General features: G+C 40.8%; 1 protein-coding gene across 1 annotated transcript in view; it reads left to right on the forward strand.

The window, feature by feature from the left end:
* The window catches only part of CFAP61 (cilia and flagella associated protein 61), a 200,388-nt gene extending 177,714 nt beyond the window's left edge, over positions 1-22,674 (forward strand). Inside the window, 2 exon segments of the mRNA XM_075064507.1 lie at positions 18,061-18,151; positions 22,223-22,674. Coding sequence (XP_074920608.1) covers positions 18,061-18,151; positions 22,223-22,423 — 292 coding nt within the window. The 3' untranslated portion in view covers positions 22,424-22,674.
* Positions 22,675-23,042: the final 368 nt, after the last annotated feature.

Below are 23,042 nucleotides of genomic sequence, written 5' to 3' on the forward strand. Positions count from 1 at the left end.
CGCCCAGCCGACCCGCTGAGTGTTGCTAGGGTAAAAGTTTCTCCGACGGCTGTGCACGCGGCGCGCACACACCTACCTGGAATGGATATGAGCAATCACTCGAAGAAGAACTGGATGATATCCACAGTGTCACAAAGAGGCCTTGAAATAGTTTATGGATCTTGAACTGCATCTATAGAATGTTGCTGTGCAGGTGCCATATATGAGAGAGTGGAGTGTGCATTTGTCTGTTTGAAAGGTTGTGGAATAGGTTAGAAGCTGCAGAAAAAATGTGCCCATGATTATAGCTGCATGTTGTATTTTGCACAATATTTGTGAGAGTAAGGGAGGCTGAGGTGCAGAGACTTGATCAGTGGTTTGAGCCCCTGGTGCAGGTTGGATGGATTCTGAGCAGGCGGGACAAATACTGGGAGGGAAAATAGGTAGGTAGGTATGCACCGTCCATCCATGGTTGGTCTTGAAAATGTTCAATAATCGAGGCTTTAGCATGAGACAGATGCCAATTGCCTGGCTGGAGCAGCCACATTTTGAAAACGTGTATGCAGGAGGGGCAAAGGAACACTGTGGGCCAAGGGAGGGGGCAGGGCTGGATACTCAGAAAGGCACCTAGCTCACATCTGCCTAAAATGACTGCAGGCATGAGGCATCAAAATAGAAGCTAGCATGCGAATTAGCATAATAGATGTTAAAGCTGGATACTTGCATAGAAAGCTTCCCGCAATAGGATTTGCCTCCACAGTCCTGGCATGAGTTTCTGGATGGGAAGGCATCAGGGTCCTGAGCCTGAAGAGACCCTGGCTTTCCGGGAACAGCTCTTCACTAGCCACCTCGTGTTCATCTTCAGATGTCTCTTGCTGCTCAGCCTTGGGCAGGGGAAGGGAGAGGAAGGGGGCAGCAGAGGCAGTAGCAGGGTCCACAACCTTCTTGGGTTCAGTAGTGGAGTAATTGATCGAAATCTTGTTCAGCTCCTCAAAAAATGGACAGGTAACATTTCGGCTGCCAGACCTTTTTCTGGCATCCTTGGTTTGTGTACGTTCTCCTGAGCTGTTTGCTCTTTATCCTGCACTGGTAGGCGTCCTGGCTGTGGTTTTTCATGGACATCTGCTTAACAATATCCACAAAAAGATCTTTATTCTGGTGGCTGGCCACAAGAGCTTGCTGGATCGACGCTGCACCCCCAATGACAATGAGATCTAGGGTGTGGGCACAGCGCCAGGAAGGTGCATGAGACATGTTGCAAGGCTGTAATCAATATTACATGGTCTGGCCAAGATTTTCAAAAGTGGCTGCCTAAAAGTTAGGCCCCTGAATCCATACTGGAGCACCTAAATAAAAGGCCAGTTTTCAAAAGTGCTGAACATCCAGCAGCTCCCATTGACTTGAGTGTAGCACCTTAACGAGCCCATTTATTCAGTACCTAAATATGATTGTAAAGCCCAAGTCATGGTATAAATTCTTGGGGGCACATACTGTTAAGCTAGAAGACGAGCGCCCCCATGATCAGACTGCTGCCTCTTAGAACTAGTCGGCAGTGCAGTCTCATCAGTTTCTCCTCCTGACAGTTTTAGAAAATTCCAAAAGCTACTGGGGGAAATTGCAGATCTGTTATTGTGTGCTCTCTAAGAAGAAAAGTAACTGTTCCCATCAAAGATGGTCTACTTAATCCAGCTCAAGTAGAGCTGTGTGACATTATAATAATTTTGCTGAAAAATACATTTTGGGGGTACCAGAGCTATTTGTGAATTCCACAGCTCGTTTGTGGGGGGAGAATTAAATGTTTTGACCATTTGGAAATGTTTGGTTTCAACATTTTCATTTTGAAACATTTTGGTTTGACCTTTTGTTTTGAAACAGCATTTTGTTTTGAATTTGACCAATTTAAACAAAACCAGGGTGAGAAACACCCGAAAACAACCAAAACAAAACAAAAAACTTGAAAAAAAAATTAGTTTTGGGTTGACCAAAATGTTTCTGGTCAACCGAAAACAAATTTTGGTTGCTTTGATTTGGTGAAAAAAAAATTAAAAATCAGTTTTCATTTTTATTGAAGTGAAATTTTTTTGATTTTTTTTTCTTTTTGCTCTCTGGCCTCCAAGTTGGTCGCTGACCCCTGTCTCAGTCCCTCAAAGAAGTAAAAGAGATGATAGGCTGTATCAGATGCCCTAAATTTGGTTGCAACCCCCGCTACATTCTGTGGCACATGTGGAATGGGCTTGCATAATATCAGGGCAGTAAAGAGCTGGAGAACGCAGAAGAGGAAACACTGAAGCTGAAGACTTTGTAAAAAAACTTACCTGCAGTACCCCAGGGTCTGAGGACACATTTCACAAGGTGAAGGTATAAGCGGGCAGAGAAATGTATAGGGCTTCTACTTGGAGATTTATTCATATTTTTACAAAATTAATTTCTTAATGTATGGACTAGATCTGATGCCCATGTCAGCAAGGAAGTTCTGCAATCTTTATGTAATTAATTATTTGTCGCTGCTCAGCCTTAAGGAGTTGAAGCTGCTCCACTGAGGATAAATAATTGTAAAAGTAATTGGGCCAGAGGGAAAGCGAGAGAGAGAGAGCGCACTCACCTGCTAGGTGGGAAACCCAGGATCCAGTCCCCACTGCTCCAATGACTTTTTTTGTTTATCAACAGGGGACCTGAACCAGAGGTCTCCCACATCCCAGATGAGTACCCTCACCACTGGGCTAAAAGTTATGAGCATAGGGATCCCCCCTAGCCTGGATTTAGGCGCTTATCTCAGTGAGAGTGGCAGGGATTAGCACACACCCCTTGGCCAAATACCTCACATTGGCTAGTTTAGGCAAGGAGCCACCAAGCATGCTGGCTTTGTGAATCCCATTCCGAGGCACCTATCTCTCCCCATTCATTGTATAGAGAGCCTAGATGCTTCGCTCAGGTTTCTGAATCCCAGTGCTTTTCTAGGTGCCAAAAAGTTATGTGTGGCAATGCTGTGAGTCACCCCACCTAAGGTCCTTTGTGACTCTAGCCCTAGATATTTAAAATAATTCCCAAAAGAAGGGTGGGATGGGGTAGTTCTGATTGGCAGATTAAATCACTTGTTCCTCAGTTCCTCCCCTTTGTTCTTCTGCAATAAAACAACCACTGTGGAAGCCATAAGACACAGTAACCAAGTTATGGACTGTATCCGTAGAGCAATGGCTATTAGACAGAATAGGCAGGGATGGTGTCCCTGGCCTCTGTTTGCCAGAAGCTGGGAATGGTCGACAGGGGATGGATCACTTGATGATTACCTGCTCTGTTCATTCCCTCTGGGGCACCTGGCATTGGGCACTGTCAGAAGACAAGATACTGGGCTAAATGGACCTTTGGTCTGACCTAGTCTGGCTGTTCCTATGTTCAGTGGCATCTCCTGCTGCAGCATCTTAAGTACAAAATAGATCATTAGAGGATCGTCCTGATACCTGGCAACCAATTGGATATTCTTTGGTAACAGGGCATTAATATGATATGAAAGTGATTCATATAAGCTTCATTTTGCAGTAATGAAAATCACATTTGTTAGTACAATGCACAAAATCTGTCCTTACCATCTAGTTTCTAAAATACTAAAGTTGCTTATTTAATGAATTAAGTGTGAGTGGTTTTCATATGTGAGATTTGTAAAGTATCAGATAAGTGAGTTTGTTTTCAATCATACTATATAGAAGTTGATCACCATGATATGATGCAGTAATGTTGATGCCAAGACAAGACATGACTGCTCCTGAGACTCAGCCTAAGTACCAGTGTATTTGTCATAACTGGAAAGAATAAGATAAGATAGGACAACGATGAGAAGTGTGAGTGCCTTTGTTCTCCATGTTACATTATAAAAGAGCACATCTAGGGGTGATGTTACTGGAAATACTGTAGTGGGAAGCTGCATCATGCCATTCTTCCTTCAAAAGCCAAAATGGAGGGGATTTTTTAATGAAAGGTAATAAACATTGTCCATTGTCATTAATTTTTAGTGTTTACAGTCATCAAGGCTAAGGATGTCTTCCTGCGTCTTTTTATAATATTGACTTTCATACTTCGAAGTCTAACATTACACTCTATTCCACCCCACACACACCTCTTTTTGTACATTACTACTGTTTAGTTTAAAGTTTGTGTAGGGCTCTAGTGGATTAGGAAGCCTTTGAGCAGAGATTTGTGTTTAAATCCTGGTCCTTCCACAGACTTTCTGTGCTATTGCCAAGTCACTTAACCTCTTCAGTTACCTGCTCTGTAGAAACTAGAAATAGTAGAAAGTTCAGAATGCACTGTTAGCCAGTGTACATCTTAATAAGTGATCAATTGCTTTCTAGATTAAATTTAATGTGTTGTTTTGGACCTATAAAGCCTTGGTTATTTTAGAGACCTCTCTGCGTTGTACAGTGGCAGTCATGGTCAGTTCAAGTGCTCAGACTAACGTCCTCCTGGTTTAAATGGAAGAGGGATAGGAGTTAGGGGAATCTTAATGATGTGCCCTTGACTCTGGAATCCACTGTCCTCGCTTTGTTCTGCAGAGCTGTTGCGACTTTCACGACATGCCATGACACAAGTCTTTTCCACAGACAAAGCATGCAAATTTTCAGCCCAAAGGTAATGTTATAGCCATGTGAAAACGGGAAGTCATAATGAGAACGATTTTGCATTTTGTAACCTTTGCTATCAGAAATAATGCTATAATTTCATCCTAAAAAGCTACAATAAAATAACTTTAAGGTTGCTAAGACCAAACAAGTGGAGAACATCACTGGATGTTCTGGTAGCTGTTCTCTTCAGTCTTGTCCACTTGTCCCCAAGTCTATGATCCTAAATATTCAAAAATATTTCAAAATGATATAAATAATACTGACATTTACAAAATGTAACTATTTGGCCTTCTCCTCTCAGATTCACTTTGCACACAGTATTTTTTGCAGTAGGCTAGAATTAATGAATTAGTGTAATTTTTATGAGATTCTGAGTTGAAACACCACAATAGAATGTTTAATGGCACCATTCTAATAAATTTAAAAAATAATAGAGACCTTAGGAAGGAGAAAAATATTGAATGTTTTTAATTTTATCTTTAATAGGACTAGTGAAAGATATTCATTAAAAAGGACTTATTGACAGGATAATCATTGCATATCAGGGATTATAGTGAATATAGTATATGAGCTGCATATAAAGATTTAGACTTAATTTCAAAAATTAAGAACATTTGTTTATTAAAAGAAATATTAGAATGCATTGCTTTCTGGAATTTGCTGGATCCTGTCACATTAGGGTGCCTCAATTACATAAAAGGGATTCCACCTTACTCTTTTGTTAACTCCGCAGACTTGTATGAGATATTTTTTCCCTGCAGGGAAAAAAGAGAACGAATGGAAATGGGAAAGGCTGTGAGCATGGTTGAGTGGCACTAATGCTACTCAGTACCCTTTCCAGCCTAATTAGAGGTAAATAGGTGTGATTTTTCTGAAGAGAGAACCAGAATAAGAGGAGCTCATGAAGGGATGGATACTGAAGCCGTAACAGCTTTTCTTTTCTACTGGAATTAAATGCTAGCCATGATTCACACTGTTAAAGCCGTGCTTACATAACAAATCAATATAAATAGCCTGACATCTTTAGGTGGCTTAAATTTATTTTATATATTTAATTAATGTCATTTTTAATGAGCAACTAAGCTTCTAATGAACAGCTAGGTTACTAAGAAACCCCAAGGCCAGAATTAATAGGGAAAGGCTAGTCACCTAATCTTAACATAGTTTACTTATGGTAGAACCTTGCTAATTCATATTAATAATTAGACAGGCCATTGTGAATTATTGAATGTTCTGAATCTGTAAATGAACAAACAATTTTAGATAAGTAATCATATTGCACCACAAAGTGTATTTTGTTGATTTTGTTTGACAGTTTTGGTTTTCTTTTAATTATTTTTCATAATCTATTAAATATACATCATGCACTATGTTGTGTAGAAATACACAAAACCTTAAAACATCTGCTATTAATTTTTTTGAGAGATAGGGGAGACACTGCCATTTTGGGTGCCAGCTGTAATGTGTTTGGATTAGCACACTGCAGTTTAGCAAGGCTCTGTTGTGCAGTAGCCACTATTAAAAAGTAAACATTTACCAACAGTTCAATCTGTGGTACTGAGGTAATGCAGAATATCTGTTTAGTGTACTTAGAATAGGAAATAACTGCAGTACTTCAGTTACTGTGGTGAGGTAACTGTTGCTAAATGTTCACTTTTTAATGGTGACCACTATCAATGATATTATAACATAATATTCCTTTGATATTAAAAATATGGAAAATAAAAATGAGACATCAGTATGAGATGGATAAATATTTTTTTACAATGTGAAGATGCTGGCAAACAACATAAATAGGTGCATGTATAGACCCTGATTCAAAGTCCATTGAAGACAGTGACAGTCTTTTCATTGATTGCAGTGGGCTTTTGAGCACGTCCATTGGGAGTGGTATTTTGGTGAATAGGAAAACCCCCTATCCAAGTCAATGGTTGTTTTTCCTGAATGAGGATCACAAAATTGGGCCTATAGTGGAGTGTACTTATGTACTATAAGTAAATTATAAGACTATTTTAAATGCCTATAAATCCATGTTGGATTTGAAATCAAATGTTTGACTATTTCTTAGCAGAATCATTGCCAGTTTAATAGTAGTCCCAGTGTTCTTTTAAAAAATGATAAATATCCACAAATTTCCTCCTTTGATTTTTATATTCCCATTGAAAGAAGCATGAAATAAATTTATTCCTCTCAACTGGTGAATTGTATAATTTTGTAATCCTGCTTCAGTTAAGTAAATCATAGGACCTGGTTGAATATCCCTTGAAGTCAATTGTAATCTCTGTTGATTTCACTAGGCTTTGGGTCAGGCCAAGGGTAGCAGAATCTAGGGTTGCCAGAAAACTGAACGCTGTTGCCCCGCCCACTGCCCTGCCACTTCCCCAAGGCTCCACCCCTGCCCCTTCCAGAGGCCCCGCCCCTGCTCACTCCATCCCCCCTCCCTCCATCGCTTGCTCTCCCCCACCCCTGCTCACATGCTCATTTTCACTGCAAGGCCCAAACAAGCATATTTATTGTTTTGACAGATGTATTATGCTAATTTGGGGGTTTATTTGTTACAGGACACCAGAGTTGTCTGCAAAATAGTCAAAAAGGATAATTTTTTAAAAAATGAAATTTCACAAAGGTTTTCATGGTTCTTTCCCTCCCCCTTCCCATTTTTCATAACCAGCTCCATGTTTTTTTGTTCACTGAAGTTATTGTAATTTTGTGTGTGGAATTAGGACCACACATTATCACAGCAGCAATGAGTGGCACACTCCTGAAGCCCAAATACAAATCCATAAAGCACAACCACAGAAATGCACACCTGTCCATACACCTATATAAATAAATCTGTAGAAACTCACTCCTACAGCTACATGCAGATACACACGTGTACACGTCTAGCATGCACTAACACACATACTTCCATGTTATTTATTATTCCAGTTGTTGTTTAGTGCCTAGAGACCCCAACAAAGATCAGGGCTCCAGGGTGGTAGGTGTTGGACGTACACACGAAAAGAGAGAGTCTGCAACAAAGAGTTTATAATATAGCTAGACAAAGGTGGGGAGAAATGTGTGATGCATTGGCTCTTCTGCAATTACTAGTCAACAACATTCACTTTTTAAGAAATAATACATTTCTTTTAGAGTTCCCTTCTCTTTTCAAAATTTGTTATGAAATGAAAACACATATTTTGTCATTTTTTTTGTGCTCAAGCCAGCAAAAGGCATAAAAGTAAAAGAGCTAGGCTGCAAATTTTATTCACACAGGTATACACACATGCGGCAATACATGCACCTCCCTACGCAGACACCGCCTCTTACACACACACAATGCCTGCATGCACACTGTGCCTACACAGAGATGCTTTTTCATACACTTTTCCAGGGGCTGCCTAAGTCACCCAGCCAGGAAGGGAGGAGATGGGCTGGAGGGGAAAAGATGTTGGTGGGGGAGAGAGAAGAGGATGGGGAGGGAAAGAGGTTAAGGACAAAAGCAGGGTGGGGGTGAGAGGGGGCAGTGAAGGAGAGAGGAGACAGTGTGAGGGGTATGTGATGTGGATGGGGATGCAGGGGGAGGCAAAAGGCTATAGGTGTATGAGGATGTGGGGGACACAGGGGTGTATAGGAACATAATGGGAGTGCACCAGTGTATGGAGGTGAATGAGGTGCAGGCTGGGCTGTGGGAAGTGCGGGTGGCTCTGGGAGGTGGAGAAAATGAGTGGGAGAGAACTGTAAGGGGTACAGGTCTGGGTAGGTAGGTGTGGGGGAGCAGGATGGGTTTGGGGGTAGGAGGGTTGGGATGGGGAGGGATGCAGTGATGAGGGATGCGGGTGCAGGGGAGTTGGGACATGGAGGATGCAGTGAGGGGGATGGAAGTGCAGCCCCATTCCCGGCACTCAGAGACAGGGATACACATACTTCCAACTCCCAGATGCTGGTGATGGGGCAACAAACGCACCGCAGCTCAAGCCCAGCCACAAGAGGAGCGCGAGGAGAAGAGGGCTGGCCGGCAGCAGGAGAGGTGCATGCCACGCAACCCCTCAACAGCCGTCTGCTGAACGCTCACGAGTCGTGCTAGTTCCTCCCCTGCCCTGACCCAGCCAGTGGAGCTGCACCTGTGGGTGGGGGCAGGGCAGTACACGGACCCCCCCCGGCCAGCAGCCCCTTAGGCTAAGAGCTAGACATGGTGGCTAGCAGAGAGCCTGCCAGCCCTGCTGCACGGCGCCGCAAACCGGACAGTCAAGAACCCGGCACCCGGTCAGCGGTGCTGACTGGAGCTACCAGGATCCCTTTTCAACTGAGTGTTCCAAGAGTTCTGGTCCAAAACTGGACACCTGGTCACCCTAGCAGAGTCCCAAATAACTGAATTATCCAGGGAATACCTGAAACACATTGATAAATAAATGTTCAATAAGTAGTGTTTTTGTGGTTCTGCTGTAATGTACTTCTGTTTTCTTGTTCCGTGATTGTAAATAAGTTATAAGCCCTGTAAAAAAAAATTACAAAAACAGTTAAAAATTTGTATATACACAATTTAATATTATTGTTTGCCTAGCCATGCAATATAGCTTTTTATCTCATTTAAATCATCTGGGGTTGGTAGCAAATTTTCAGTGTTGTTTTCTTCACTGTGAATTTCATTTTCTGGTCTCATCACAATCTTATTGTAATTCTGCATCTCACAAGTCAGTTTCTCTCTCCTTCCCTTTTCCACCTATATGATTCAGTGAATAACTTCAGTTTCAGTCAATTAAATTGCAGTCACAATGCCACAAGCCTAGCAACATCAGCGTCAGTAACCCTGCTATTTATTTCCAGCAGGGTTGACTTTTCGAGTACTTTTTACAATTGTCTTTTTTTACTTTTGGATGTGGTGTTTGTTAGCAAGTTTTTTAAAAAGTTGTCTTCCATTGAAAATAAGACGTCTTTTGGAAAGTAGTTGCTAAATCCTTTGTTTGTATAGTCATAAATAATACTCTACCATAGACTTAACCAACCTTTACTGTGTGGAGAGGCTGGTTGTTCTCAGCATATAGGGAACATAATTTTTTTTCCCATGATTGTCACTTGTCATTTTTCACAGACCAAAAATCTGTATCTAATGTGTCACCATTACAAGCTTCCATTATTTTCTATTTGTGCAGACTGTCTGTGAGTCTAGATCTTGATCAGAGTTTTTATTTTCAGCCGCCTTTGATGTCACTACTTGTTGTAACACCATTTCCATAATTCTGATCAGCGCTGGCTGCTGAAGATGTGATTTTCAGTAGATTTATAGGACCAGATTTTCAAAATTGCACACACATTCTGCACACTTAAGTGACTGCACCAGTGTAACACATAATTGTGTGCAGAAATGACCAGAAATGGCCATTTGCATACATATATGTTCTGTGTCCATGTGCAGTTATGGCAATTACATGTTCAAGTTAGGCACATAGTTGTACATGCCTAAATGTCATATAAAACTTGCCCATGTTTTCTGTGACAGAATAAGAGTTTTCCTCTTGCACTTCGTAAATGTCCTTGCAACTGAGCAAAGGCTTTAACTATTTAAATATAGCATGTAGTGTCAATGTGAAAACATACATAGCTGGGGGGCAACATAATGATAAGGTATGGATCTAATACAATGCTTCAAATTAAATAGAGCTCTATATGTCATCCAAAAGATGCTAACAAGTGGTGTGTTGCTGAATAGCTGGGCTGCTGCATTCTAAACCACTGGAAATTCTTGAAGGGTCAGAAATGAGTTATAATATTTAAGCCTAGAGTCTGATGGGATAAGACACCCATCACAGTCTTCTGATGGGATAGACACCTGCTCTAGAGGAGCATTTTTAGCAGCTGTAGCTATTTGAATAACTACAATGAATGCAGAAGGACACTATGGTCCATCTTTATGATCCATGATTTAGTTGGGGATTGGTCCTGCTTTGAGCAAGGGAGGTGGACTAGATGACCTTCTGAGATCCCTTCCAACCCTGATAGTCTATGATCTTGATGATTGTAGGGCCATCACCTTGATGAAGGGTGATGTTATGGACAATGTGAGTTTCCATCTTTCCATACAGCTGTTCTTCAGCTAAGTGCTAATGACTCCATGGCCATGCCTAAAACTTTGCCAACCCTATAGCTAGACTGCAGAGGTTCTAAGTAATGTCTTGATGAGACTAACAAAAGCTCCCAAGCAAAAGTCTACAACGTAGCTTCCATAGGTGCTGTAACTAGGGGTGCTACCACACCCCCTGGCTGGAAGTGGTTTCCATCATATACAGGGTTTACAGTTTGGTTCAATGGCTCTCAGCACCTCCACGGTACAAATTACTCTAGCACCCTTGGTAGCTCGTAGTATGCCCATTATCTTTAAACACATTGCAGTAGTGCTGAATACTTTGAGCAGTCACTAGAATTAAAAAAAAGAGACTTGATTTCTGGAAAATATCTTTCACCACAAAGGCAACCAAATGACTTTTGAACACAGTAAAATTTCCCCTGCAGTGCTCTCACGTGAAATTTGCTATTTCCATGTGCAGGTGGAGCTATTTTATACTTAATAATCACAATTTAAATTGGAGCCAATATGAGCTGGCCAGCCTGTATGAATAGTGGCCACGTGTCAATTCAGGCCAAGATTTGTTGCGATAGCACAGGTGTTTGTCATACCAAGTGTCCGGTGATAACAATGGGAAGTGTGGGAAGCAGAGTGATGGCACACACCAACATTTGGGGGTATGGGGTGTTAACTTTCCACCAGCACCAGTGAGAAGGGTCTGGCAGACCCACTAGTATTCACCTGGCTACATCCCACCTCCTAGATCAAGCCTTGCCAATCTTGAAAGGCTGCACGTCAGAACAGCGATGGTTTCCATAAATGGTACAGCATAATTATAGGCTTAAGGCATCTAAACAGGTGAGGAAAATTGCTTGGAATATTTTGGGTTATTTCAAATTCTGAACATTTGAGAACTGATACAGTATCTCCAAGATGTACCTGATCGTATCGGCCAGGTTTTGCATATTTACTGTATTTCAGAAATCCAGTTTTTGTCAAAAATAAGGTTCAGACTTTAAAAAAAAAAAATCTTGCTTGGCTGTCCACTGAATAGGCAGCCATACCCAGTGGTGTGGGCATTAAACTTTACCACCCAGGAACTGCACCTACAGTAAACTTCTATTTCTGTTATGCTGGCTGGTTCTGTGAGCTCCAAAATGGAACAACAGCCCTACCCTGCACGTAGTCTCTATCTGTTGGACTGCATAAAGTTGGTATGATTGGCCAGTGTAAACTATAGCAGCCTTGAAGCTGAGCTGATCTAAAGTGCAAAGCTAGCATGGAGGGACAAATACACACACACCGTAATTGGTTAAACCCACTTGTGGCATATTTAGACTGTAAGAGGTTCAAGACAGATATCCTTTTTTATTCTGTATTTGGACAGTGCCTCGCACAATGGCTTCACAGCCATCATTGGATTCTGTAGATGCTCTCACACTAGAAATAAGGAAGAGAGGCAGAACTCATACTAGAATCCAAAATGGCTCCTCTGAAGAGGAATGCCTGAGTTGGTTGAAATATGGCTTTTTCTGTGTTCCTCCTTAATCCCAACTTAAATAGAGGAAAAGTACACCAAAGTACATTAATAACCTGAGTTTGGGGCACTGATGTGCCAGTCATCTATATATTGGTGTACTTGGAGTGCTAGGTGAGGAAGTTGAGAATATTTAGGGCCTGCTCCTCAGCCCAGTGAAGTCAGTGGAAGGACTCCCATAGAGTTCAGTGGAGTTTGGTCAAGTGCTTAGTGAACCATGTTGTTGTGGCTGACCCTAAAAAGGGGCATTTTATTGTTGTAATGGTTGATTCACAGGTTAAACATGAGATTCTTCCAATGAGACTGTTTTATCAAGATATGAAAGTCAACGGTCAAAGATCCAAACTAATCCTGCTGATTTAGAGAGTGAATTATGACACCCAAATACACCCAGACAAATTTGTCCTGATTGATAAATTTGTTGGGATTCTGAAATAAAGAGAAATAGGTGTGTGGGAAACTAGGGGGAGGAGGGAAGAGTGGGGAGAACAGGAGTAGGAATAAGAAAACAGACTCTTGTTCTTTTCTTTAATTTGTTTTCATTATTGCTGCTATCATAAAAGTTTTTTTTAAGTAGACAACTGAACGTCAAGGGAAGACTCGCTATCACCATGGATAAATAACTCTAGCTGCAAGCATACTGGTAACTTGTGTCAAGATTTTCAAAGGGGAGTTAGGTGCCCAGACCCCATTGACTCTCAGCGGGTACTGAGTGCCTAACTACACTTTGTGCCTTTGAAAACCCACCAGCCGTCACCACACACATTCCTTGGTCTCATCTCAGAGCAGAGCCAATAAATTGGTAGCATAAGGCAATATAGCAATGGTATAAATCTCATAGTATTTATCTATACAGGTTGTTTTCTACATTTGTTTAAATTATATTAACATGATTCTGTTCTAGAAAAAGAACTGTCTCAACAGACACAAAATTCAGATCATTTAATAAACTCACCATCAGAAAGAGATTTTTCCTGGGTAGTTTAATGAATCAGTAAATCAGCAATACCCAAACTGTAGGATGGACACCAAAGACAACCCAGCTTGGGGGACAAAGGGTCCTCTCAGCTGTCCTCCAGAATCCAAGCTTGCTTGCTTGCTTCTTTTTAAGTGCATTTTTATCTGTTGTGGTTGTGAAGAAAACCTTGAAAGCATGACCCAAGTGTGCAGCAGTGTTTGCCAAGGAGTCTGAAACTATTGCTCTGAAGTATGAACTGCCACATTCATTACAGTCAATGCTAACTCAGATGCCAATGATGACACTTCAAATGCCAGCATTGTTAAATATACTACTGTTCATTGAAGCATGTGAAAAAGGAGAGGCTATCTCATATTAAAATCTACATAGCCTTACAACATCAGTGTTAAAAAATGATAAGTTGGGACACAAACACACACACAGATTGGCTTAAAAAATCATGAGATTTTAAAATGTAATAAATATTGGGTTCTTTTTATTTACCTTTTTTTGAGTCTTTATAGTACACTTGGATCATATTTTCAAGCTTTTCTCTAGAACTATGATGGCTTATTTCCTTTTTTTATTTACTTATTTAATGAAAGCTAAGATTCTTCCACACTCATGGAAGTCCAGCAACTGAGACGAAGAGAAACACAAACTATCACAAAATCCATGGTGGAAACCACAAGATGAGACAACATTGTACTATCTGCTCGGCACGACTGCCCATTTTGGACAGATCTTTAACAATTTATGGTGGGATTGAGGTGGGGGTGCGATTGGTTTAATTTTCCTGAAAGAAGGGCTCAGCTTTCAGTGCTGCAGTGGGTGGTAAAAATAAGTGTCATGTCTATATTCCTTTATAGGAGTATGCCTAAATGGCTAATAACCTGTGCCTGGCAGAATATGGGCTCTGTCAAGAGATCTGTAGTACTGTTCTCTTTTTTCATCGTTCACTACTGTTGCCCATTACTCAGATGTCATGGAACTTTTTTGATTTGATAAAGTTCTCATTAACCCTTTCTTTCATGGTATCTTGTTGTGGATGCTGAGCTTGGCATTTTTACTGTAAAAGTACCTCACAACTTTCAGTCTTTAGATTTTTTTTTACATGTTCACATCCAAGGAAAGATCTGATGTCTTGGATGGTGTGGATGACTTAAGTGGTACAAGTGTGGATAAGGGTCAGTGTGCTGTCCTCATTTTTTTTTTTTTTAAGTACCAGTAAGCATCAGAAAACCTACTGCTGCTTTTGAATGTTTGGAAAAAAACATTCTCCTCTGAAAGTGGTGTATAGCAGTACATTAAATAAGAGTTTAGAGACTAAAAATAGATTGGTTTTGGATGGGAATCCATTTACATGCAGATTGTCAAGATACCACATTTTTATTTCCCAGGATTGGCCAGCTTTATCTGCTCATTTTTATCCTGTGTCCCCCTCTAAATTAAAAAGATGCAGCTCCTTTTGCATAGGATGCCACTATATAAATTTTCTTTTTTCTTCCCTTCATCTAATATAGGCTACACATCACAGATGAGACAGAACAGACTTTATGTATTGTTTGTCAATGAAAGGAGAGAACAGCTTCCTAGCAACAAAAAGGATGTCACATACTGTCTTCAAAAGGAGACCATTTCACCCATCAAGTTACAAATGCCTTCCAATGATAGCTTCTGTAGATATCAAGGCTACCAGCAGGGGATCCCCCCTTAAGAAGTGACCAAGTTTTAAAATCGGTTATGCCCCTGGCAAACATTGTACATATTTAGCTTGATCATTTTGGCAGGTTATGAAAGACTAAATGGTGCAAACACATGTGGCAGATGCTGTTCTCATGATAGTTGAGGAGCCTCTGAGCTTCTGTTGGTAGCATGCCAGGTTCATCTTGTACACTGAAGAGCATTATACTTTCAAGCTTTCTACAGCTTGCCCTTAGGGACTACTGTTGAAGTGGTAATAAAATTTAAAATGAGCCTCAGAAAGTCAACTTGTTGGTTTGGCTTCAAGTGAATCTTTTTCATTATTAAACTTCAATTTAATGGAACATGTGGTGTTGTAGCTTGAAAGAGTAAATCTAAATATGGTTGTTAGAAAGGTGATTCTGTCTTAAGAATAAATATGCACTGCTTGCAAGGGAAGAGAATTGCTTATATATTAAAACACTCTGTGATGGTTGCATTTCTCTATTTTAAATGAGGTAAAGGAAATTTTGTATTAAATATCTGGTTATTGGTAACTCTTGTACAACCAGGCTTGAAAATATACACAAGAAATTGTCCACTTCCAGAGTAAACACACTTTTATTTGAGCCAAATACTGTAGGTTGGTGAAAAATTTCAGGGCTTAATCTCCCAAATATGGGAATGTTGTGATGAACTATAAAAGTCTGAATACCCGAAAATGATATCAGCTGAACTGGTAATAATACTGAGTATCCTCAAAGCATTGTAGACACGTTATTTAATCCTCATAACATCTCAGTGAGGTAGGTAAGCAGTTTCATAAAGGCAGGGTATTTAAAAGACTAGCCTCAATCACAAGATGAAATCGGTTATCAGAGCCAGAATTAAAACATGGGAATTCCAGGCTCCCAGGTCTGTGCTCAGATCATATAAACTATTTCTTGCTCAATAGCTGTTTCTCTGTTAAAACAGATTTACCAGTAGTAATTGCACAATTAAAACTAAGATGCCAGGTGAAAATACAGGAAAAATATATGGCTATGGGGCCATGGATTTTGGCAGTGCATGTGAGTGTAATGTGAGCATATTTAATTATCTTGGTATACCTTTTTCTTGTGTCCCTCCTATCTTGCTTTGACATCTAACTGTTGACATTAAATGAAAAATGTTTTGAGATGAGTTAGTTGTTAAAATGTTTTGGGGAACTGTTCATTTCTATCTATGTATCTTATAGGGATATGATAAATACGTTTTAAAGTACATTTTTAAAAGCAGCTCTTAGAGCTGAGTTCAGCCTTTGTAAGATTTCGGACCCAAATATAGAGATGAAATCAGTCTTGATAACGTGCTAGCAGTGTGTAGTGGGATGCTCCTATGTCTGTCAAAATGGAATGGTAAAGATGAGTAGCAGTGGCAGTAAATATTTATATTGTGGAAACTGTCCTTCATTCTGTTTGAGGCTTTGTTATGCTGGGTGCTGTACAAACACAGAAAAGAAACAAGCCCTTATCCAGAGGGCTTACCATCTAAAGAAGCAAATGGAGGGAAGGAGATGGGGCTATAACCAGGGCTGGCGCTTCCATTAGGCGACCCTAGGCGGTTGCCTAGGGCGCCAGGATTCAGGGGGTGGCATTTTGTGCACTCCCCACGGGGCGCACAGGAGCTTCCGGTTCCACTCCTGTTCCGCCGCCGAAGAAGGACCTTCTGCCGACGTGCCGCGGAAAACAGCAGGAGGCAATTGAGCAGCTCAATGACTGCAGCTGTCGCCTGCGGCATTTCCGCGGAGGGTACTTCTTCGGTGGCGTGATGGGAGTGGAACTGGAAGCTCCCGCGCACCCTGTGGGGAGCACACAAAATAATGCCCCCTGAATTCTGTCTAGGGTGCCAGAAACTCTGGCACTGCTCCTTGCTATAACAAATAAGTGGATGTATGGTGAAGAATTGGCACAGCTCTGTTAGTTACGTGCTGTGGTGTTGATTAAGTCACTAATATCTGAAGTCCAATGAAGCTTTTATTTATAGAAAAGTTGCTGATAGGAAGTATCACAATTCAACATTTATAAAAGGTTTGCTTCCTTTTGGAAAGAAACTGAATGCTGGTTTTCTGTGGAAATTGTCATTAAAATTATATCATTTGAGTTTTTATTCTAGAAATGAATATATTTATTGAAAGGACATCAGGCCAAATCCCATCAGATTTACACAAGCAATATTGCTTATTCATGAGAGCAAGCCCACTGATGTGAATAAACTACAAGCTTCCAATGACACTGTTCATGTCTAAGGACTATGGTCATGATCTCGCAAACATGCGCATGCTTAACATCAGTGAGATAACTGAAATGAGCAAAGTTAAGGATTTGCGTAAGTGTTTGCAGTGTTATCTGATACCCAGTTTAATAATAAGTCACACTGATTTTTTTGTTCCTAGTCTTTCTTCAGTGGGTCCTTTTAACTTCTATTAACATTAATGAGAATTGCATGCACACATCAAGCAGAGACTATACCTCATTGTAATCTATAGATTGACACAACAATTATTTCATTATATAGGAAATAGAACTAAACAGCAATTTTCTGTGTCATCCAGTTGCCTCTAGCTGCATTTACAGTATCTAATTATATATCTCATTATGGCCTTACGATAAATACTTACATTTTTCTAACTTTTCACAGAAAAAGTGTAATGAATGCTTTCTATCAATAGATATAATATAAATGTTAAGATAGTTCCTCTTAAGATAGATTCAATTTAGCTTCAGTGCACTAGTGGAAAGAACATATTGCAACACTGTGGTAGCCTGTTTTTCTGGCCTTTATTAATCCAGAAACCTTAATGATGAACAACATTTGTGTCATTGTCTACACAAATTTAATTTGTTTATGCAGGAGTTCAGTTAATCCTGCAATCTGCTTTTCTCAAATGAGGACAGATAATGGAGACACCGTTCTTTACAGGTCTTCAGGCTTTTAAATTCTGATAAAATCAGGATTCTTCACTGGGTCTTGCCACAGCTCTGAATTAAGCCACTTTAAATGTAATTACTGAAGCTGGCTGTACATCAGGAACATCCATTAAAAGAATTGATTGACCATGCTGTTACGGGAGGCATTTTATGAACAAACGATCATGATGGGTCCAGAACTGTAATTTATAAAAGCAAAAAAGCAGGTAAATACTTTATTAGTGGTTAATGAGAGGTTCACTGGATAACTAAATTTCTTCTTTTTCAACCAGCTATTTCAGGGAACCTTGGTCCATGGCCATCTATCACGATCGGTTTATTGATCTTAAGAAAGAACTGCACCAAATCCTAATATCCAGCCAGGTAAGAAAAATGACTAGCAATTGCATTTTGTTACTGGAGTAATTTGTTATTGTTGAGCACTTAGGTTTTTTGCTCCCATCTTCTGCCTTAAGTTTCACTTTGTTTCTGTTTAATTACTCACTTTGGAAAGCCTAAATAGACATAGAGTCTAAGCTGCATAAGAGAGATTCAGCAAATACTGGAAATTGCTCATTTTTAATTATTTTTACAAATCTCAAAGTTGCTGGTAAGGTTTTTTTCATTGTTTAGTTGCTCCATTTTCCTATGCAGCATTTTTATACCACTTATGTATTTTTAGTGCAGACTTGCTACTGAGACTTGGAATTTCCATTTCTTTAGTTAATACTGCTTTCCATACAGTTTTGTTCATTTTTCTGTGTAATGATATAAAAGCACTGTACATGCCATCCTAAAATTTCAGATCCTGTGAGCTGTAAATCTTTCTATAAATACCTATGGGCGCAAGCTATGTAGTTGATAAAGTAATACAAAATGGCTTCTCAGTGATAGAAAAAATTCCCAAATATAGGGGTGGGCAGAAATTAAGACATTTCCTAATGTCATTTGCACTGTTGACCTGAGCATAAATTCGTAGTAATTTCTCTATTTTTCCTCCCCAAGTGTCTGGTTCAAAGCCCATTGAAGCCAATGGACAGACTGCCACTTGATTCAGTGGACTTTGGATCAGTCCCAAAAGACACAAAGTTGTAAACAGAATTTTTTTTCTAGTCTGAAGCTTGCTGCTGCCTAGTGGGTGGTTTAGTGCCATTCTACCGTATCCCTCCACATACCTCCTTCGCTTCTGTTTTACATATGAAAATTCTGTATTGCTGCACTACTTTTTAATGGATTGCTGCACTTACCATATAAAATTGTTAACTATGTATTGAGGTAACATCACCCTAAAGGTTAAAATAAAATACAAAGGTGCTAGATAGTATTGTCTCTTCTGTTGTTATAACATGAAGAGTACTTAAGTGAAGTATTTTTAGATTTTCTTGAAAACAACTTATAAAGAACAGAAAACGAAATTCTAACCAAAATATTGTGCCTGAAGATAGTGGTTTTCTGCCCTGTTTCAGCGGTGCTTCCTGTATTGTAATGTGAACAACTTATCTCTTATGTGATATCTGTATTATTGTTTATGGACAGCCTGGAAATGGTGTCTTACATATTTCAGGATTACTGACTCAGTCATGCAAGCTGTCTCTCATGTGAGTTAGTCCTGACACACATACGCAAGTAGTCCTGTTGAGATGACTGGGGACTACTCCTGTGAATCAGAATTACTCACATGAGAAAGGGTTTACAAGATCAGGTCCTGTATCTGACAGAATAAAAAAGCATATTTGTCTATTTTTATTCTAATTCCCTTCACACAGATTTTGATATTTAGAAACACTAGGTTTAGTAAATACGTATCTTCTATGTCTGTTTGTAAGCACTGAGCATGCTGTTGAGTGCTTAATAAATACATACTGCACCCTTGGAAGATATCAAAAGTGTATTTTAAATTGTCATTATATAATTTGGGAACAGGAGGACCAGGACCTTTACTATCTGTTGCTCATATTCCAATTGAATGTTAATTCAAATAAATGTTCAGTCAAATGCAAAAAATAAGTAACATAATAAGTAAAAATGTTTAACGAGCATTGTTATAGTTGAGAATGTAAACTAAAAACATCAGGAATTTTAAGTTATGATTACCATAGAAAATGGAACTCAATTAAAACGTAACAAGACATACAGTAAGAGAAACTAAGACATGCGTAAGAGCCAAGTTAGAATCATTGTGTGGACTATGTCTGTGAACTTGTGTGTTTAAATTCTCAACCATAATATTGTATTTATTTGATGAGTCTCTTGCACAGGATATTCTTCATCTTCAAAAGCTGATCATGCTTTGAATATTTACCCATTTTGTAGGATCCCAAACATGTATTTATTTCAACATGCGGTGCTCCAGCTACACAGTCTTGCAGATGATAGAGATGAGTTTTTGCACCTCCATCCACTGCTAGATGCACAAAAAAACTGAAGCCTGGTGATGCTGAGTAGTACACATTTAACCTGAAGGGCAGCTACAAAATTGCTGGGATTCACAAACCTGGGTTTGGCACCTAGGCTTCCCGTGAAAGGAGGGAGAAGGTGCCTCAAAATGGATTCACAAAAGACGGCATGCTTGGTGGCTCTTCCCTAAACTAGCCAATGGGAGATGCCAGGGAAAGTAGTGTGTCCTAAGCCCCACCCTTCTCAGCAAATGTGCTCCCTATATCTAGAGAGGCACCTCTTTCCGCTTGGGCTTCTCAGCTGCACACCCTGTCCTGGAGTTAGGCACTTATGCTGATTGTACAAGAAGCTGGAATGGGAAGGGAGAATACAGAACATCCCTCATAACTTTAAGCCCAGCGGTCAGGGTACTCACTTGAGATGTGGGAATCCCCCACTTCAAAGGAATTTTAATAGGACTATGCCACATCTCAGGTGCAAGCCCTTATCATTGAGTTATGGGATATTCTGGTGTTGGGTTTCCTCAGTCTCTCCTGTTGAAGCTGCTGCATTGTGAATAAATAATTTTAAAAGTAACTGGAGGTGGGGGACTTGATCCTAAGTCTTCCACCTCTTAGGTGTGTGCTCTGACCACCAGGCTCCAGAGTTATTCTTCATGCTTGTGTGCACTCCCTCTGGTCCAGTGATTCTTTCATTATTTCTCTGTAAGAACAACTTCAACAGGAGAGACTCAGGGAGATTCATATCAGAATATCCTCTAATCCAGTAGTAAGGGTACTCACCTAAGAGGTTGCAGATACCTGTTCAAATGCCATCTTTCCCCCTAAGGTGAAGAATCAACTCCCAGATAAGTATTTCAACTATGAGGCTAAAAGTTATGAGGGAAGTCCATTTTATGTAAGCTCGCATATAGAGGCCTGATCTGGTGGGCAAGTTCTTAGTATGCTTTACACATGGGGCTCCACAGGCAAGGTAAGCAGAGGAACACTTATCTTCCCTCAGTTCATGCATTGCTCTGGGGATAAGCATCCAAACATCTAGAACAGAGCTGTAGTGTGCATACACAGACAGAGAAAAATAGGTGCCCAGGGAATGTTTATCATGAAACTTTAAGCGCCAAGTGAGTTTAGGCTCCTACAAGGTTCAGTGGTACTTGAGCAGGGATTTTGTGAATCCCAGTCAGGCCAGATTCTGGGATTTAGGCATCTAAAGTGGCAGTTAGGCCCTGAGTCCTTTTGTGAACCTAGCCCCAGCTGTTAAAGTATTAAAAGAAAATTGTATAGTACACGTGCAGTATGAGCTTTCCAAGCAAAGGCACTTGTCTTCAGTAAGAACTGCTAGCCTGGTTTTCAGATGGTAGCTGGGGTTGATTGGAAAATCAGGCCACACATTGCTTGCAAATTTGACATTTAAAAACATAAACCTTTCTGAACAATCTGGAAATTCAATTTCTAAGAAATTCAAATACTGAAATTGTTTCTTGCCCAAGACATTTGTCAGACTTCGTACACACATTGTACGTATATCTGTCTATACACACAGACACCTTTTGAACTGTAAATAGGTGATAATTTTCAGACCAAAAGATTAAATTAACACCTGAATTTATGGTCTTATCAAAGTGTTCTTTGAGCCGTTAGTGACACCACACTGCCACAGTGTGATAATCCCTCCACTGCGTTCCTGATAGCTATTGCCACCAAACACCCCTTTCCTCGTCCATGGAATGTGGTGACCAGCTGTCTCTATATCGGTTGCCAGGACGAATGAAGGGTAAAAGGCAGGCTTAGTTGGCTGCCTCAAATGAGCGACCTAATATCAACAAATCCTAATTTATCTGGTGCCTGAGCCTTGAAGACTGTTGCTGACCTAAGTCCATCCAGTTATACAAACCATTGAGTTCTGTTACATTTATTTGTTTCTCTAATGCTGTTTGGAAATATTGGTGTGGGTATCCACCCTGCCTTTTTATCATAGTTGAAGCTAGTGTTGCTATACCTGCCCACCATGTTTTGTCAAGTCAATGCTTCTCTTTCAGCTTATTCCTCTGTTTTACAGGTGGATGGCCTTCCATCATTGGAACAGCTAGTTCACCAGATAGTGGATGGCGAACTCATTCTTTCTGAGAAACCAAAGAAATACCTGAAAAGGTTCTTTCAGCAAAATATCTACAAGCGACGGGTGGAGGAAAGCATCCTCAGTTATCTGAACTACAATAATTACCATCTGCCTATGTATGCATGGCCAGGGATTGTTTAGTTACGATTGGTTAAAGGAGGCTCGCTTTTCACTCCTGATCCACAGGGCCCCTAACTACCAGCCCCTCTCTTAGGGAGCGCTCAGCTGGTTCTCAGACGTAGGCTGCATTGTGCAAGCACCATGACATGTTCTCTCTCAGTTCTCCAGGAGGTGGAGCAGGACTTTGATTTCCCCTTCAGCAAGAACCAGCCGGGCCAGGCCCAGCCATTCCTATGCAAAGCTGGCCTGGCTTCCAACAATAAAAGCCCGCTCCTACCAGCCATGCCTGGCTCGTGTTTATCTGATCCGGGCCTGGCCAGGCTCCTTGTGGATTCGCCAGGAGGAGCAGCCGCCGTTGGGCTGCGAGGGGGCAGGGGCTGGATGCTGGCTCCCTTGTGGGCCGGCCGCCCCCGCCCCGCTGGCAGATGGCTGGTGGGGGCGGGAGATCGCCGTGTCGCTGCCAAATTGTTCATTCCCCACGCGGCCCGGCCAGAAGGTGCATTGTGGCGGGGGGAGGGGGCGCGCCAACGGGCCGCCTCGTGACCTAGCAGCTGCGAGGTTAACTCCCTCGCGGGAGGTGCCTCGGCAACCAGCTGACCAATAGCCGCCGGCGCTTTGCTGCGCAGCCAGCCAATCGGCA

Source organism: Chelonoidis abingdonii, chromosome 3 (genome assembly GCF_003597395.2).
Source record: "Chelonoidis abingdonii isolate Lonesome George chromosome 3, CheloAbing_2.0, whole genome shotgun sequence".
Classification (NCBI taxonomy): domain Eukaryota; kingdom Metazoa; phylum Chordata; order Testudines; family Testudinidae; genus Chelonoidis; species Chelonoidis abingdonii.